This window comes from Bombus affinis, chromosome 6 (assembly GCF_024516045.1).
Source record: "Bombus affinis isolate iyBomAffi1 chromosome 6, iyBomAffi1.2, whole genome shotgun sequence".
NCBI classification, from domain to species: domain Eukaryota; kingdom Metazoa; phylum Arthropoda; class Insecta; order Hymenoptera; family Apidae; genus Bombus; species Bombus affinis.
Window position 1 is genome coordinate 16,233,865 of NC_066349.1, and position 19,149 is coordinate 16,253,013.

A 19,149-nucleotide genomic window follows, 5' to 3' on the forward strand; every position below is an offset into this window, starting at 1 on the left:
CAGGAAGTTTCTTTTCGTTTCGTATGTGACAGACAAGATTCGACGTAAATGTACACTGTAAGTCTGAAAAATAACACGTATACCAGAGAAGATCTTAAAACTGCGCACGATATGTTGGCCGAAACTTTAAAAAGAGTTTCTTCCAACATGACAAACGATGTAGCGTACTTTTAACAAAATTAGAAGATTATCGCAATTTATCATTGCTATTTCGGCTAGATTTGAATTTACTCTTCTCGGTACATTGAAATTTTATTTAATCCAATTATCCACTTTTTACTATTAACGATGGAAATAGTCGATTTCATACGCTGTATTCCGAATTTCTCTTCCACCATTCAACCTTCGCCCTCTCAACCTGGATGAAAAAACAAAAATCACCGTCGAAATACTGGCGATTCGTTTACCAGGCGATTTATTTATTCCGCTTTATGTCGGAGCTTTTTGGTTCGATGGCTTATAGTTTTACGAATTTAATTCCGCCTAACGAGCACGCGGAAACGCATTAAATCTCGGCTAATTCGGTACATAAAGGCGGAGACCTCGAACGTATCGACTCCCGATCGAACGTATTGACCCAATGCTCCTGCAAAACTGGCCGACGTACACGTTCGAAGCCGCTGAAAGGCGGCAGTGTTGTTGGCTTTTGTTGCGAGCCACAGCTTCTCAATTAAGCTTTTATTATCCTGCTTATAAGAGCGATCGGGCAACTTGCGGTCGTAGTCGCGAAATTACTCGAAAGGGAATGTGCGACGGGTTGCTGGAAAAATCCGAGTTCGGCCATCATCTAATTAAACGGATACTCTCCGGCTGCCGATAGCCTTGGAACGAAATAAGAAGAACGGAAAGGGAGCAGAAAGGAGCGGAGAAACATAGGCTGGACCCAAGTAGCCGCCTGGATATGGACACAGAAGGCGAGTAGAGAGAAAAGGGTGGGTCGAAAGCAGTTCGGGGGATGAAAAATACCGTGTCGAGCTTAAGATTCCATGAAGTCCGACAGAGCGAGGACTTTCCGGCCGGAAGCTTGCGGGAAACTCTTGCTACTTTTAACTAGATTAAACGGAAGTTCCGTGTTCCATGGTCTTCCTCCGTTCGCCGCGACAACGGCTATAGAGAAAACCGTCGGGACGTCGCGGAGACATGGAAAAAGGGGCGTGTTGCCTGCAAGGGAACTGCGACGAGCGACGGTTCGGACGAAGGAGCGACTCGCGACGTCAATTTCGTTTCCTTCTCGCTTTGTTCTCTCTCTGATATCTTGCCCCTGGATTCGTCGATGCGAATCTTTGCATTTTCGCGGTGCTCGTGCGGCGGGAACAGTCGAGCGAAAAGGACATTGATCAAAGTTGGCGGTGCAATGTATTTGCGACGTATTTGCGACGTATTGGCGATGCATCGGAGAATTTTTCCAGCGGGTGAAAAAGGTCGTGTGGGCTTCGTCGAGTGGAGAAAGCGTATTTGTCACTTTGTCACGGGAATAAGGAGCACGCGATGATAGTATTTTAATACGACGTGATTGAAAGTAGTGAAAGGAAGAAAGAGCGAAGGACGACGATTTTCGAAGATAGTCGATAGATGGACAAAGTTTGGAAAAGACGACGAGTAAAATTCTTAAAATTACGCAGAGAATATAAAAATCAGGGAGAAGGAGGATTTTGTTAATATAGCATCGATCGATCGTTTACCGAATTGTGCTACTTTCGTCGCGCCCTTTCTCTCTGTTCTTCCTTTTATTTCCTCTCTTCCTTCTCCCAACGAAGGGCGTCAATTTTCTCCTTCGTTATACTACGGCTCGAACTTTTTATATTTCTACGGAGGAATCGTATAATTGTCCTACGCCATCTCTGGCAATAATCGAGAACGAGAACTGGAAGGAATTGACTCAAGTAAGCATTTTCTGCCTGGATGTAAAACCGGCCCTTAGGACCACCCTGTTCCAATTGTCGTGTGTATACAAACGAAGGGCAAGAAGAAACTGGGAATAAATTTCCATGGATAAACCGAGGCTCTTTAACTCGATCCGATACTCGGCCGAGGTCTTTTCAAATTTCAGTAAACTTGCAAATTCCCCCTTGACTAATCTCGATGGGGCATCTAATAAAGTTAAAAAACGATGGATCGATAAACGGTAGAAAGAGTCGTGTTCCGTGAGCAAAAGGTCCACTCTGTTACTTTCTCGTGACAGGGTTGTCGCGAGTTTCCTATTAACCGGCGGAATAACAATTTTTCCAGCGTCGAAGCTATGCCTGGTGAATTAAAGATCAAGCTGGCTCGTGAAGCTCGGTAAACGTTAACGAGAATTTAAAATGGGCCATCCTCGAGCGTCCGTTAAAAGTTTCGACGTGGTCCGGGGGACGATCTGTAAACCGAGTCGCGAAGAGAAAATAGCAATTTGAAGTAGGCAGCCGCTTCGTGTTCCGATGTGGAGAGCCTCGGAGAGCTCGAGAGTATTCGAACGCATCCTCGATACGCCGCCGGCCCAATGGTTTTTCGATTTAAAAAGCGAGAACCAGTCGATAATTCAGGGGGACTCGGTCACGAAAGGAGGTCTTTATATCGAAAGGGAGGACGGAAAAACGGCGTGCGTGCAATTAATCACTCGTCTTTCCTCTCGTCCATTTCGACCCGGCACTCGATATGGTCCCATCGATATTTTTTAAAATTATACTCGTGCTCCTCCTATTTGATCGGTGTCTGTTCTCGTTAGAATTGTTTTCGTATCATCAGGGTTGAACGTTTTTTCGTAATGGAAGGTTTAAAGCTCGTTGACCAGGTTCGTCGATCGATTTGCCGGTTTTATGCACTACGGCCAAATTTTCGCCATCAAGTGGAATTTATATAGCAGCGCAACCTACAGTTAACGTCTTTTACATAGATAACTTTAAAATAAAAGATGCTTAACGAATAACGTACGAATCGTTGATGTCTCTCCTACGGCTGTACTTTATCTGTTCGGTAATTTTTCCAATTTTCCTGCGTCTTGATATGAAATAGCACGTGCGGTAAAAAAATAAATCGATGGAAACCACTGGCCATTTGAAATTACTCGGATAAAATTGGTTCAGGTTTGCTGGGAACCCGTAGGGCTAAAATCCTCTAAAAGCGTCGAATATTTTGCTCCAGATGTTGGGACATTATTTTTATCCGAGATTTTTCTTTCCACGGGCTGTGATACGAAAACTGGAACACTTTGCGCCGTCGAACGACGGCGATAAAGAATATCATTAGAAAAATGTGATTTGTAGACGCTAGGCGAGGTGGGTTTGTGAATTACGACCCATCGAGGGCCTTCAATCTGAGAAACAATCAGACAAAACGTGCTGCAAGCAGCAATTTCGTTGAGTTTCTTGGCCGATTATGTCGCCGAAACAAAGGAAGAATAAAGGAAGTGCGCAATCTAATTCACAGCCGGGGAATTGCAAATTCTTGTATAAATACGTCCCGCCGCGCTATAAAATCAACGCGCGCGCCCCTTGGCGTGTTCCACTTTTGTACTTTTGGGAGACGCTCGAGGCGCAGCCTTGGCGAAAACCTGATCCTGCCATCGCGTTAAACTTTCGGTACAACTGTCGTTTGAAACTGCCTCCGCGTGCGCGCCAACTTGATTAGCTACGCGATACCGATCTCTCGATAGCAAATTTCCTCGCTGCAACCGGGATTTACACGCGGCCTGCATAATTAACCATTTTTCACCACGTGGCTGCTGTCTCGTCTCGCTGTGAAACAATTGGTCGGCCGAAATTTATTTCCTCTTTCTCGCCAACGTTTCAAACTTCGACAGCCGTTTTCGTAGATTTCTAATATACAGACCCCGGACGTTTAGGCAATTCGTGGAAAATGTAAAATTGCAAGAACGAGCAGAACGCATTGGTAAATGCAACAGCGTGGAAACGAAGCAGAGTTTTCAAAATGAATAGTTGATAATATATATGCGCGCGTTGATAAATAATATCTAAGTAGCTGGCTTGCGCGGAAGTAAATTAAAAATTCAATTTTATTTGCGAATTTCGTATAAATTTCGAAAGCGAATTTTCACCAGCAAATTTTTACGAGCAAACGAATCGAAAGAAAGAACGTTCTTGTAAAACTTTTGATTCTCACATTTTGCTCGATTTTTATTAACAACGTGTGATTATCATTGACAACATACGAATTAACGGCAGATGAACGATCAAAAGCAATACTTGCAATCGGTATCTTCTTTTGAAATTAGCAGCTTTCTACGTTAACCTTGTCCTTTCGTGCCCCATAGACCGGCACGGGCGTTCGCATTGCAACACCATACAGGGTGTCCTTATCCATCGTTCTTCTTAAATCTCCTAATTAAAAATACGCATGTTCTAATACGGATAAATAATAATAAATACCATGATAAATAAATTCTATATCTAATATGTTGTATTCTAATACGGATAAATAATAATAAATACTATAATAAATAAAATATATCGCGTGAAATTTAAATTGTTTCTCCAAAATGAAATATATCTACAATTCGTCCAAGTGTCAAACGATCGTAGACGATATTATCGTTGAAATCAGTCGCGATAGTCTCTCGATCGCTTCGAAACGAGTCTTGTCTACAGCTTGACAACCATACGAGCCGAGTATAACGATCTTCTTAAATAAAATACTGCAGCTGCCTGACGTTTATCGATGGCGATCTTTTCATTGCACGATAACGCGATATTCTCCGATAATTCGGACAAAGGACAAAGTGTCACTTCCGAGTGTCCTCTCTACTTGTTTGTAATTTTCTAGCTGATTCATATCCCGTCAAAAGTAAGTAAGCGCGCATATCATTTTGGGCGGTAATGTTACGCGTTTGTCTACCTCTTACGAAATAGATAGCAACTTCTCGAAAAGTCATTCTAATTAACTAACAAGCTAGCTGCACTTGGAACCTTGTTAGTTTCCTATTTACTCTGGAGACAGGTATACGAAAGTGCATGAAGTTCAATAACAACTCATTCATTAGACAGAGCTACTTTCTGCAAACTTCCTGACAAATAATTATACCACGGGCCTTGTGATCAATGATATAAACAGAGAAACATTTGCTTTCACCTGCTGTCCCGGTCTTAGTAAATCAAAGAACTTTGATTAAACTTCTCGTCGTTAATATCCTTTTAATTCAGACAGGTTGGCAAACGTTATTTGTTACGCTATTGGCAAGGAAAAGCAGCAATATTGCAAGGACCTGTGCTTATTAAACGCCAAAGACGTAGATGGATGAGCGAATTTGTAAACACGATGCTTCAATTACTTTTAGATGAAACGCATCACAGACCATTATAATATTTTAATACTCCTCTTGCAAACGCTATACGTATAATTATTTGGAGTGGCTGCCATCAGTTTGAGCGATTATAAATTGTGATTGATAGCTTGACGCGATATTTATGGAATATACTTGGTACAGAGATATCTCGCATGTTTATTATCCGGTTAATCAATAATACGGTATTAATAATGTCGTTAATTTATTTTTGATCAATCTCGAAAATATTTATACCTTGAGAAGTTTGGAATATACGTGTGTATATATATATATATATATATATATAGATTGTTCATTATTTCTAATAACAATAATAATGTATGCGATTTGAAAAATGATGGCTACCGCGTTATGTAGAAACTTGGGTAATCGATACAATGAAACTTTGGTATTCGACATGTTGTTAAGTTATCTCATAAAAGAGCTCAAGGCATTACACTTAATGGTGAAACTTTAGATATTTGCTTCAGAACACATGGGATATGATAAAAGTGGATCTAAACTTGTATGACTAATACCTATAGACAAGCACAACACGATTTATTTGTTGGAAAGTCGAGCAATTTGACACCAATTTGCGGAAAGCTTAACTGTATCGAATTAATCCCACTAAATGTTACTCGACGTTATACTCGTAACACGTAGGACACAGTCATTTATTCAAATTGTATTTATCGAATACCAACAAAGTTGGAAAGTTTAGAATAATTTGGAAGTTAAATGTCGCACGGAACGAAAGAAATCCAAGGGTCTGAGAATCCTGTCGGCTAATCCGAAGGCTTTTGAAAGCTTATTACCAACATCACTGATTCAAGAATTTCAAGAATTCAAGAACCTCGAAAGATTTAGAGTATCCGCTAGCCGTCCAATCTTGATAAATTTCCAGCAATCTTGGCATTCCCGAGATCTTCGCTTCTAGAAAATTTACGCGTGCTGCGCTGTTTATTTACCTGTCGGTGGCTTGTGTTATTTATTTATGAGTACGTCAAATTCGCAGAATAAAATCAAAAATCCATTAACTTTGGATCATCGGAGATCATCGATCGTAATTAATATGAAAATTCGTTCGCCAAAAGCACTGGATATTTCGCTACAGTTGCACCAAAACGTTTCTCTATATTTTCTTATCGCGTCAAGTTTAATTTGAATATTGGTGAAGGTTGGATGAATATCGGTGATGGTATTATGCTACATATTTTGTAACTAATAAAGAGAAAGCGTTACCGAGAACAGTGACGTTAGTGACGAGCATTCTCGGAGGATGCGTGTTCACTTGACAGACGTACAATCCACGATCCTCCCTGCGTACCCCGGCGATCGCCAGCCTCCAGTTGTTTGGATATTGGAAGCTAACGCTGTACCTGGGATCGGAAATGTGAGTGGTATTACCCAGAGTTAAAAGGGATGCCCAGTCGGCGTTGCGGCGTAACCACATGACCTATAATTGCGACACACATTCTACAGTTGCATGTGACTCTGCGTGAGAAGTTGTTTGGTTAAAACACGAAGGTTTAAATCAAGTTACATCGTAAAACACCGATTGCGTGGCAGGCTCTGTGTTACGTATTTACAAGATTCGATGAACGATCGATGAACGTATTTACAAGATTCTGCAACAGTCGTTTCGAGCGATTTCTATCAGCTTTGGCTCGTCAACTCGTTAAGCAGTTTCTCTAATTTCCAGTATTTGTTACTTTCTAACTGGTCGTAGCTAGCGTGTTTAACACTTTTCTGCTACAAACTATTTCAAAGTGCGATTAATTCTTTTTATCGAGTTAATTTTTGATCGTAACGCGGCCATTTAGCGACTAATTTCTCTTAACACGCAACGATAAAATCTAATCTCGATGGAACACGAAATCGTGGAGTTAGGATCTTTTCGTTCGTTCGTTAATTTTTCTCCTCTCTGTTTTATTACGATAAACATCTCTCTATTTGATCATCGGTGTTTTAGAGTACTTGTTTCGCAAGTGGTGATCAGTAATCTGTAAGCGTTTCGATGAAAATCGTACAGATTCGTGATTGTTCCTGCTCTGTTCCTTCGATATGGAAATTTATGAACGAATACCTTTTTGCCAGAGAGCATTGCGACGCGACAATCGAGAAGAGCGGTCGCACCAAGATGCAACGCTACGTTCTGCGATCCATTGATTCCCTGGCCTTCTGCATTTTCGAAGTACGGATCCCAATCTGTCACTCGATGATGTCTCAATCGAGGAATTCGAAGGGGTGGCAGATTAGCAATTATTTCCTCTGCAACAAATCCATGAACATTTAATGAGTTTCTGCCAATGTTATTAAATCTTCATCTTCATCTTCCTTCGTTAATACACCCATAAATCCAGTAAATTAAAACAATTTCAACCAATTACTCTCCTCTTTCATTTTGCATATTTTTTCTTATTCGCATACAACATCAACGTGTTGATTTATATCTTACGAAAGATCATTAATAATCGTCGTTAGAAGGAGCAATTTAATTTAATTCAAACGATATATTTACATAGACAAAGTGCTTATCGCGTATTCCGCAACCCGAAACGCGTTCATTTTCTTTAAACGAAGGAGGAGGCAGACCATGCGTGCACGCTTGATATATTTCCCATAGTTTTATATTGTTTATTATAGTTCGCCATAAATGTAGAAAGTTGCTCCTATTATATTTGGTTGTCCGGAAAGTGTCTTTCTTTTACAGACACGCGTTTTACAACGATGCAACTTTACACAAACATGAAACCTAATCTATCGAACGTCGTGATGTTTATCTTGATAGAACAAAATGGATCGTAGGTAATTCGATAAAATAATATAAAACGGAAAATGTTGTGCATCCATTATTTCCTTCTAAAAGGAAAGAAACTTTTCGGACGACCTAATATCTTCCTAACGAAGGGAAGATCGCTTCCCGTCGTGCTACAAAATGGAAGTAAAATAACACGGCGATTCTAATTCCTGCGAAGGTACAATTTCGCCAAGATTTTCCGCTAAGCTGCAGACATCTGTCTTGCATGGCGGCGCTGTAATAGGATTTTTACGGACGTGTCAAGCTCGTATAGGGAAAAGCGCGAAAAATGCGAGCACACCGTTCAAGTAAATTGCACTCTCATTCCATGAATCATTGCGCGATCGTTGATTTATCAGCTGCACCGTCGTTTGCTAACAACACTATTTGCTGCCGCGTAAATCACGAGAACGCTTTATTAAAGCGTTATTAAAATATACCGCTTTTGATTTATGATGCTCGGAAGACTTTTTCATAAAACGATTGATCAATCCGAGCAAATTAACTCGTACGGTTTTCAGAAGCCTGTTGTATCGCCGAAGCTCTCCGTTAAGAAATTTCTATCCATCCTTTCGCGTTCTCAACGTTAAAAAGTTGATATTCTTTTTTCTTATCAAACATGCGGTTATTAATATCGAGCACGATCGGTTTCTCGATTTCCGCACAGGATAGAAATTTAATGCATTTTCGATAAAGCGTTTTATATCAACAAGTGCATCGTATTCCTTAAATAAGTCGCCACGAATGATCATCGATTTCTCGGTAATAATTGCTTCAGGTTTAATTTCGATTCTTAATCAACGATGAAGAATGTTGCAGTGACGCGAATTGTAATTAATGTCGTTTTCGCGTTTCTATAAGTAACCTAATAATACGCGAAGCAATGTTACGTGTCAAAGAGATTGAAGCACTTTCGTAGCGAACAATAACGACGATCGATTGGATCATTAAACGCGATTGCTGTCGATCGAATATTTGGCAGAATATTCCGGCATACGGAAAAGTAAAATTCTTGGGACGCTCGAGATTGTTCGTTGAACGGGTTCGATGATATTTACTCACAGAGCTGAGTGAAATATCGCAGGTTGTGTGGTTTCTGGAACGCGAAGAATTTATCGGCGCAGCCACCAATTTCCTGCATAAGCCGCGCGTTCATTTTCCGCCGGTCCTATCACAATTTGTTAATTGTGTTAGTTTTCGATAGATCGAGCGTTACCTCGTTTCATCCACGTGTTTCTTTAACTGACACAGTCAGACTGAGACTAGTCGATACTATTATATAAAACTGTTATTTCGTATTGATTATAGTTCAAATACAATTTAGCGTTTAATTTAAATATACACAGATCTAGAACATGTCTGTAATTGATATAAACATAGGAAATGTATCGTTTAAATTTTCATTGCAGATTCGTTGGATAAAATGGTTGTAAAAAGAAATTTGTACTATTTCTTTGCAAAATTTCTTTTACGCGTTATCCATTAAACTAGTTGTTCTAATCTCTCAGAAAGACTCGAGCAATTCATTCGTTTGGTGGCAATTTTAAAGAAAGTTATTCGGTTTTAAAGAGCGTCCAAATATTAACGAGAGCGACTGTAATCATATCAGAAGGCAAATTGATCGACACCACTGTTCGTCGATTTCTTAATTTCATTACACGAGCACGCGATTAATATTCAGTTTCGAGGAAACAGATGTCTTACTTCTACGACTTGGCCCGGTGCAAGAAAATGACACAAATAATATAAATCCTGAGAAGAAATGAAAAAAAGAGCAGCGTTTGTAACATCATCGGTTTTCCGTACTTTTCAATTTACGGAGTTAATCAATGTAGTTGCTGAACAGCTTCTACCATCCTCTAATTATAAATTTCATCAAATTTCGATCGTCTTTTATTGATTTTCTCCGGTTCACGATTCGTGCAATTTTTCACAGCAGCCCAACTTTATCCTATTTTAAATGAAATTCCTTTGATAAATTTACTAACGTTTTAATATAGCGAAATCAAATATCCAGCATACGGAACTGGCTAACGCGAGCGTTATCGTTGTAAAATAATAAATTTTATTGGTCGAATCGATATTTGAAATTAATTAAGCGCCTCTATCAAACACGTCTTACGCGTAAGATTTCGTCACCGATGAAATTCCGTTTCAAGATCTACTCGAGCCAAGCTCCTCGAGACATTTTTCACGCTTACTGTCGCTTCGAATTTCCTGTTCCTTCGATCACCAACAAGACACCTTTGTGGCGAAGATGAAATCTACGGATCGACCAATCGATTCTAGCGACAGGCGACATTCTACGAAGAGGATTCGCTTCTTCGAGTATTCAGATGCGATCGCTTTCGCGACTCGACGCAACGTTCGTTGAAAACGCGACAAAGCACCGAAATCACGAAATCCCAGAACAATCGAGAGCGGTCTTGATAAGACGAGAGGGTGTCGTGGCAAAGCTGATGAAATTTGTCTACGTGCGAAGAAACAGAGATAGGAAGAGTCAGAGGGAGATAGAGAGAGAGAGAGAGAGAGAGAGAGAGAGAGAGAGAAATAAAGAAGGTACTAAAGCGAAGAAAACCGAGAGCAGAAGAAATGAAGCGTGCAGAGTGGAAGGAGGGTAGCGGAGAAATCGTTTCTCGTCTGTATTAGTCAGCTTTTTCTTTTTGTTAATTATTTAATAACGCCGTAATATTCTGAAACGACGAGTACCGTGGATCGAAGCAATAGGGAGAGTACAAAGGAGGATGGAAGATTGAAACTGACCAAGGACAGAATCGAGCGAGAAGGATGGAAGAAATCTCAGAGACCATGGGTCTGATCCACGTTTCGCCACTTAACCTTTCGACCTTTCGCGTGGATTTAACTTGGAACGATTCTTAGGATTCGCGTTCGAGGGGAAACAGGAAATATAATTACGTGTCCGTGAATAGAGCAGAAGTTGCGAAATTTAATACAAAAGGGAGGAAATCCTACCGGTTTTCGAAGTTGTACGAAGTTGATAAAAATAATGGTAGAAAGGAAACGTTTCGTTTTGCTTTCTTCATCCCTTCATTTTACGTCTGCGACATAAAGTCTACGTTTTCCGTAATCAATCGTGTCATTAGGTCTCGCTTCGTTTCAAGATCGCAAAACGTTCGACGATTGCTTTCGGCTATGTTTCAAAGTTTCGACTCTCCTCGATTCCTTTCGCCGATTTCTTCGAACAATTATTTCCGTTCTCCAAAAGAACAAATATTTTTGATACCGTGGTATGGAAAGAACGTGGCAAAAGTTACTCGTCTCTCAGGTAGAGATCGTATCGTCGTGGTTGATAGTTTAGGAGAAGGGAAATTAGCTCGTGTACGATAGCGTTCAACGATCGAGTCAACATCCGAACGATAAAGCACGTGACATTATCGGGTGGATCGCGTGCTGTTGACACACCGAAAAGCGCGAAATTCTTAATTCGTGGTTTCTGGTTACACGGTTAGGCGATTAACAGAGGGTTTTCTCAAATGTGGCGGTTATACGTGGAGCGCGAAAAGGCTGCGCTTTCGTCCGCATGGCTACCGACGTCATGAAGAACCAGTAATTAAACTTTGTGAAAGTTGTAGAACATGTAAACCGGCGCTTTCTAATGCATTCGTCGCGTGCGCTGAAACGGCCATTGCTGTGTAACGGATACACGGTTATGAAATTCGCTGGCCGTAGAATATCTGCACAAAGTTTGCGCGCGATACACTCGTGAAAAGCCTCGTGTGCCGCAGAACGTGATTCGTTTGCGAAAATTTGACGTTTAATGACATCTTCAAGCGAGAGAACTCTGCGTCTTACCACCGAACGTTACGTAATTTTAACGTTGATTTTAACAAAAATATACTTCGTCGACTGGTCGTTGATGCCAATACGAACATAACATCATAACAGCGTAAGACAAAGTTCCGAGAGTTTGAACTTGGCCGCGTGTTTCAATCCTTGAAGGCGTCGTTACTTTTTAATTAAGTTGTAATTTTATTCTCTTTATGTTTTCGTAACCCCTTAGTGCCAAATATACACGCGAGCGGTGCAAAGTGGAGAGCGACGAACGCTCGAACTTGTAAGACAGCGTTCTTCTTAAAACGTTGCCACGAGTTTAATTTTTTCAGTCACGCGAATACGAAGATTACAGCGAATTACAACGAATTACTCACATTTTACGTTGCGAATTTCAGCCAGTCGTTCGCGGAAGATCTCACGTCGTTGTATTTTTTGTTGGATATTTTCCAAGCCGCTGGTGGAATTATATTATTGAAAGGTAGGGCGAGTCAAGATGATACTTTTCGAACTTGTAACAGGCTCCGTGCGGAGAGTTCGCCGAGATCAATCCCTGATTTTCTTTCGGACCTCGAGAACGTGCTATCCAATACGTTGTTACGCCTACGGTCCATACGAAGAAGTCCATTTCCAACCGAGAGAAGATTGTCGAGAACAATCGAGTGGATTACATACAGAATTTTGAGGAAAATCTATTTGATCAAAAATCGGAATTATTTGTCTTGCGAAGAGAGAAGTTTCTATCAACATTTTCAATTTAATTGGAATATTTTTATTTCTTCGTGATTTGTACGAGCGTCGTTTTTGTCGTTTCGAGTATTATCTATATTTGTTTAGGCTGTTGTACGTATCTTCGAAGATTCGAAAGAAACTGGCAATCTCTGTAACTTCATCGTTAAATTTCGTCAAACTCTTTCGAAAAATTAAAGTTCGTTCGTCTTCGCTTCGCAGAGTGTAACGTTTTACCGTTCAGAATTTAATTAAAATTATTCAAAAAACGAGATACCTAAAAGTTTCATCTTCCATCTTTTTTCTTGCTTCTTGCATTCTCCTAACTTTATCAGGTTTCTTTGTAACACGGCGAAGTAGCTGGAACGTTTCAATAAGCATCAATTAATATCAATAAACACCCGAATCGCGAACAAAGTAGAAATATCTTTACTTCGAAGGGGAAGATGTATATAAATTTTAACTTAAAATGCAGCGGATTTCATAAAAAATATAATTTATATTTTGAGGTATTTTTTAACGAACAGACGATGCAAATAACTTGCCGCGTTACATTAAATTATAGCATCACGCTGTTTATCTTTAATTAATGCTGTTTAATTAATGTTGTTTGGTGACAGCGAAATCTCTCTCGTCATCTGATGCACACATTCGAATCTCTGTTACTCAAACACACCGTCTTCCGTTTATATCACTTTGCACAAGTTTTCAGTTATCTACTGTCGTTTAGTTAAGTCGTGCGCATACATAGAAAGACGGCAAATGCGGAGAAAACAAATATACTGAAACGGTAGGAATATATAAAAATGGCGAAGGCGACGTAATTTCATTTCGTTTAAGTATTACTTTGTAACTTTTAGGAAAAATTGCAAACGATTTTGCATGGAAATAGTTAAAACGCGAATAGTTGAAAAATTGTTAAAAACTCTCCGAGAGCTGCATAGAAGCCTACGCGTTGTTTTTAGCAAAAATTTTCTAAACATCTGCAGGAAACGTTCGTCTCGAGATATCTGTTTGACAAACCCGTGCACTTTTACTTGCAAATTGCGTTTTTCTTATCGAGACAAGCTTCACCATCTAGATTTATGAACGGTGTTCCCAGGGGAATTCTGCTTTGCTCTTTACAATCTTGCTACCTTTTCTTGAATAGACTGGTCAAGTTTTATGAAACGTATAACGGAAGAAGTGAATAAATATGCAAGCTCTTCTCCATATATGCAGATTTCGTATAAACAGAAAATTTACACGTTAATATTTTTACGTGCGCGAAGATTTTATTATTATTAAACGATCAAGCGTAATTCAGCCGGTATAAATCAGCGAAATTAACGGAAAATCATGATTTTAATTTTTGCTTGGCCGTGAGGTAAAAAATCGCTGTGCGTTTCATGAAAAAAAAAGTCGAGAGAAAATTTTGAACATTTTACGAGATATTACGCGGCAATCGTCGTACCGGCAATTATTTTCGAAACATTTATCGAAGAAGTAAAGTACATTAATAAATCGGTGGAAAAGTTTTTCCACGTTTATCGCAATAATGTTTTTCGTTCGTTGCTTTGTTATTCGTTTTGCCCGTTATCTGCCGAGATGCTGCATCGTGCCATAACATAAATAACGCTGGAAAAGAAAAAGCACGAAGACCGAAGGAACGGAGACGACGATTAACGTGGCCAAGTAAATGAAAAAAGCGATTCGCCGATTCGCTGATCACCGATACCGAAGCATTTGCACTCGTAACTCACCGATTGGAAGATTCGTCGAACACACATGCGTGAAACACGTCGTGAGACGAAGTATCGCGTAAAGAAGAATTTATCTCTCCACTTCGATTCACCTTTGTACGCGCGAAACCACTTCTTTCCAATTGCATCGTGGTTCTCGCTGCGTCCGTTGCACTGTATCCTATTTCACAATTCCATTAAAGCTTAAAGCCGGAAGAAAAAAGCACGCCTCCACCTATTCGATTAAAGAGGATAATCTCGAACGAGAAACGATAAACCGGGCCACTCTTAATTCGCGAAACAACGAGATTGTCATCGAGGAAGGCATCGGACGTAAACAATCGGACGTAAACAATCGGATGGCCGAGCTATCGATTCGACGAGCGTAGAAAAAATACGGCAAAAAGAGAGGAAAATACACAGCGATGGATCCTTTCGGATCGAACGACCGAGTTCCTGTAGCGACCGAAGGACCGAAGGGCCTACGAGAAGAGGAGGGTGAAAGGGCGAAGGGTGCACCCATTGCCGAAGACATTTAGTTCTCTACTCCGTTAACCCCGAGTACTCTGGCACAATCGAATCAACAACGGATGGGTAATTTCCTTGGAGGACGGAACAAAGCGGGCCACTCGCGAGATATCGAGCCTGGCGGAAAAATGCACGCGGACAAAGAGCCGATAATTGTAATTGCGATCTACTAGTCCCGGGAAAAGCGATTTATCGTCGGCGGGTTACCGGAAACTCGTCGCGGTCTGTTAAACACATCCCTCGAGAAAAGATGTACAACTTTGTCTTTGAACTTTTCGCCATTCTATGACACATATTTGGTAATTTCAAGCGAATCAGTTGGAGAGATAAATAACAAGAATCGCAGTAGAAATAACAGGCTATAGGTCTTTAGAATTTTTCATTTTTCCTACTTCGAATCGATAAAAATTTAATAAAAAGGCAGCTAGTTGTTGTATTTTATTAGAATATCGGATAAACTTGATGCGTCGACTCGATAACTCGCATACGTATGTTAAAAGCAACGCGCGTTTCAAATCTCGGGAGAAGCGAAAAATGATTTGCAAGTCGAGTTATTTACCGAGACGCGTATTGGCAAAATGAATAGATCCTAGACACAATGGTTGAATAAAATACTCCTGTGACACGGGACTGAGTTTATTTTGAATTGCGGCGCATTTGAAGCGCGCGTGAGAAGAGCGTGCATTATGAACATATTCTACTGTACATCTGGTCGCGCATACGGCGCGATCTCAGCATATTCTACTGCGCGTTTGACGACGCATACGGTACGCCGCTGACGTGCGTGCGTTGAATCCTTCAACTCACTGAAGATACTAATAACGAATACTAAATTTCGGATATTTCGTATGTTTTCGTATATTGCGTGTCTAGTAATAATTGACAAAAATTCGTAGTTTAGTAATAAGTTAAATCTACGTGCATTGCGAGATTAAACTGGAATGAAACAAAAGAAAAAAAAGAAAGAACTGTACGGATGTCAAATTCTCCACGAGATTAAAGTCACGTAGAAAATACGATCGTCAAATAGAACGTGTCAATGTATCGTGAACAACGCAATTCGAGCGTTACTCTTTTCACAAGAATGACGAATAGAGAAACTGGCAGCTGGAGCGATACAACGTCGATATCGATACTATGAATGGCCCTAGAAACAAACAGGGCTGGACGTGCTTTACTGGATTTTTTCGAAAGCTTTTCCAAGATTCGTTAATATCACAGTCTTGCGGGTACAGTAGCTTTCACGAGCTGCGATTCTCTTTTCAGTTTGACAGCAGTTTTGACAATACGATTTGTCCAACGAATTATACCTCATCGAACAGACAGAAGATTTGTTTCAACAAATTCTGTAAACGTTCCTCTTAATCGCAATGAATTTCTTTGTAGATGTTGAGAATTTTGGAGCTTAATTGTCGAAATAATGGTATAGAAACACTAAATTTACACTTGGAGTTTATGTTAGAATAATTATATATTTATTTGATAAACGATTTCAAAGATATTCATCGATACACACTTGCACGCGTCTCACCTTCTTCCATACCAGACTCTTAACCGAACGGTTTGCATTCCTTTGTTTTCACACACACACATACTTCCACACACTCATATTCACATACATGTATCGCTAGTACACGGTCAATCTAATCTAGTACATAAAATTATACATGTAGTATCGTGGAAAAGGGCCTAAGAAATATGTCCAGTTAACCATAAACAATGTCGCGAGAGCCGAGGCGCCGTCGGGTCCATCGATGTGTCGTCGGTCTTTCGAGTGAATAGTTTCGTAGAAAAGGCCTACGTGACCCTGGCCACGGGTGTTCGCGGAACACATGCGTGGTGGGGCTAAGAAAAGACAAAGGGATGCTAGCCCAGGGGGTATCAGTTAGAAGTCGTACAGCGTTTGTTGAGAAGTCAGAGAGAGTGAATGCAGAAGCCGCAGAGAGCGTGACTGGAGGAGCCGGAGAGTATGAATCGGGTAGTCGAGAGTCGAGTATGATAATAAGGCGTGCGACAATATTGTAATTAGTTCGTTGTATTGAGTATTGCTTGTTAAACTAAAACGTCGTTACTTGTCCTTCCTCCAAGACCCACCAAGTTACTACATACATATCTCAATAGTAGATATAAATGCTATTTCAGTATCGTGACTTTGCTCGCACTAAATTATCCCCTAAAAGCTGACGCGTATGTTTACGACAAAATAAACAAAAAGACCGCATCGATTTTCAAATAAATATTAAATTTAAAAACCAATAGCTTTCGTCACGTGGCAGATAAAACTGACGTTTAAAATGGTCTGGATTTTTAACGCGAAACAATTAAAAATAATTCAACTAAATGGAGCGCTAACTAATGCACAACGCGGCCAAAGGAAATTGTGCACGGACAGAATAAATATAAAATTATATATCGTGCTAGACGGAAGCGCTTAATTCATTTTCGCGGGGAACAAGTCACTCGTAATTTTTTTAAAAACTACGCGCCAAGCGGCCGATTAAATTAACTACACGCAATACTCGAGAGCGAATGCTCGCAAATTGTATCCATGAAAAGACAAAACTGTACAAAGTTCTTCTTTCTTAAAGTTGGCTTAGCGGAAACGTCCTCGAAGTCTACTTGATTTTCTAGCATATCAAATTGGACAAAACATCGTGCAGAACTAGAAATATTTCATTGGCAGAATTAATACGCCGCCGCGAAGGAAACGATACGAATGGAGATCGTAGGTACGATAATCGAAGAAGAGAAATATAGCGTTCGTTATACGGTCGATTCAAAAGCAAGTCAAAGTATCTAACTAAGGATTTAGTTGTTTTCTGTTTAAATGAAAATATCGATACGATTCAATTCGTTTGGTTCGATTTAAACCGTGGAGGAGTTGATTTTACGGACGTTCGGTAGCACGACAAAGCGTCTGTTGAAAAGAAATGTCACGGTTTTCTGTATTTTAGGAAACAGAATCAAAGCGACATTTCGTTAACGACTATCTGTATTTTCGACAGAGCTAACGGGAACGTTGGCAGTCGTTGAAATACTTTCGCGTTTCGACTCGATTTTCCAGCGAAAACAAAACCCTCTGTACACCGCGAAAATTCCAAACTATCGAAATAGTTTAAAAAGTACAATCGTGTTGTACGTGTTAGAAGTGAAAAAGTATTCGGTCAAGCGTCGCGGAAAGTATTTGTGGCCGAAAATCGAACAAAACCGATTGCGCGACGAAACCTATGAAACTTTGCACGATGCGAAGGGATAATTTGAGGAAATTTGGTTAAACCGCGCGCGTAAGCACGAGATCGATTCGCTCGGAGAACGAAGTTGTATCTCGAACCGTGGAAAACGCCACTTCCGCTCGTACGTTTTCATTTTTCAAACGGACCTGATTTGCCCCAATTAAGGCGTCGTACTATTCGTATGCTAGCAGATCGGTGGCGTGTTTCAGCATCGATCTGGTCCAACTACGTTTGCCTATCGATGGCGACTGCGATATTCATTAATTAGAATACGCGGGAACAAAAGGTTCGTGTCATTTATGGAAAATTTTCTCATGAAACCAGGACAACGTTGTCCCGTGACCGAATATTCCGCTCATTGTCACGCGTCAATGACACGCGAAATATTCATCGGCTGCTTCCTCGGCTGACGCGTATCACAGAAGGTGGTCCGGCCCCGAAAGAACATTAATTAAGCTCCGCGTGTCCTTCAGGCATTCGAAAACTCGTGTATAGTCGGGGTGGGATGAAAAAAGAAGAACGAAGTCGCTGCACGGATCTTTCATTAGCGCTAATGGGAAGCGGCTGAATTCGTGCTGAAAAATCTCTCCCCTTTCTCCCAACCCTTTCCTCTCCTCCCATTGCCATCCCCTTTTTGCCAGTCGATTCTTGGGAAAGATCGGGATTAAAGCGCCTCGTCCAACAGCACACTGCCATCGATCGGAAGTTTCGCGCCGATCGAACCACCAACCTTCGCATTTGCTGATTAGCACCGCTGCATTACCAAACACGACGAATCTCAAATACAGCATCCGCTAAACGCTGTTGTCTTTACCCGGCCGTACCTCGATTTACAGATTTAACCAGCACGGATCGCGAAATTTGTCTTGAATTTTCCTATGAATTTCTCGAACCGTTTGATACAAGCGTATTTTTACGAATGGAATTACTCGACAGTTGGAAAACGAGGCTTTGCTTTTTCTAAGAGAAAACGTCTCGCACGATGCGGAAAGCCCGGCATAATTTACCATGACAGTATTGGAAGCGCATAAACGAGCGAATGTATCGTAAATAAATTTGTATTCGCGTGCTAAAAAATTCTTATTT

The 19,149-nt window shown here is 40.5% G+C and overlaps 1 protein-coding gene across 2 annotated transcripts in view; it reads right to left on the reverse strand.

Moving 5' to 3' along the window:
- LOC126917750 (zwei Ig domain protein zig-8-like) overlaps positions 1–19,149 on the reverse strand; it is a 99,527-nt gene that overhangs the window by 10,317 nt on the left and 70,061 nt on the right. For both annotated transcript variants that reach the window (XM_050725002.1, XM_050725001.1), the window contains 2 exons: positions 7,347–7,531; positions 6,503–6,716 (listed from right to left, as the gene is read on the reverse strand). In XM_050725002.1, the coding sequence (XP_050580959.1) occupies positions 6,503–6,716; positions 7,347–7,531 (399 nt within the window). The remainder of the gene's footprint in view (positions 1–6,502; positions 6,717–7,346; positions 7,532–19,149) is intronic.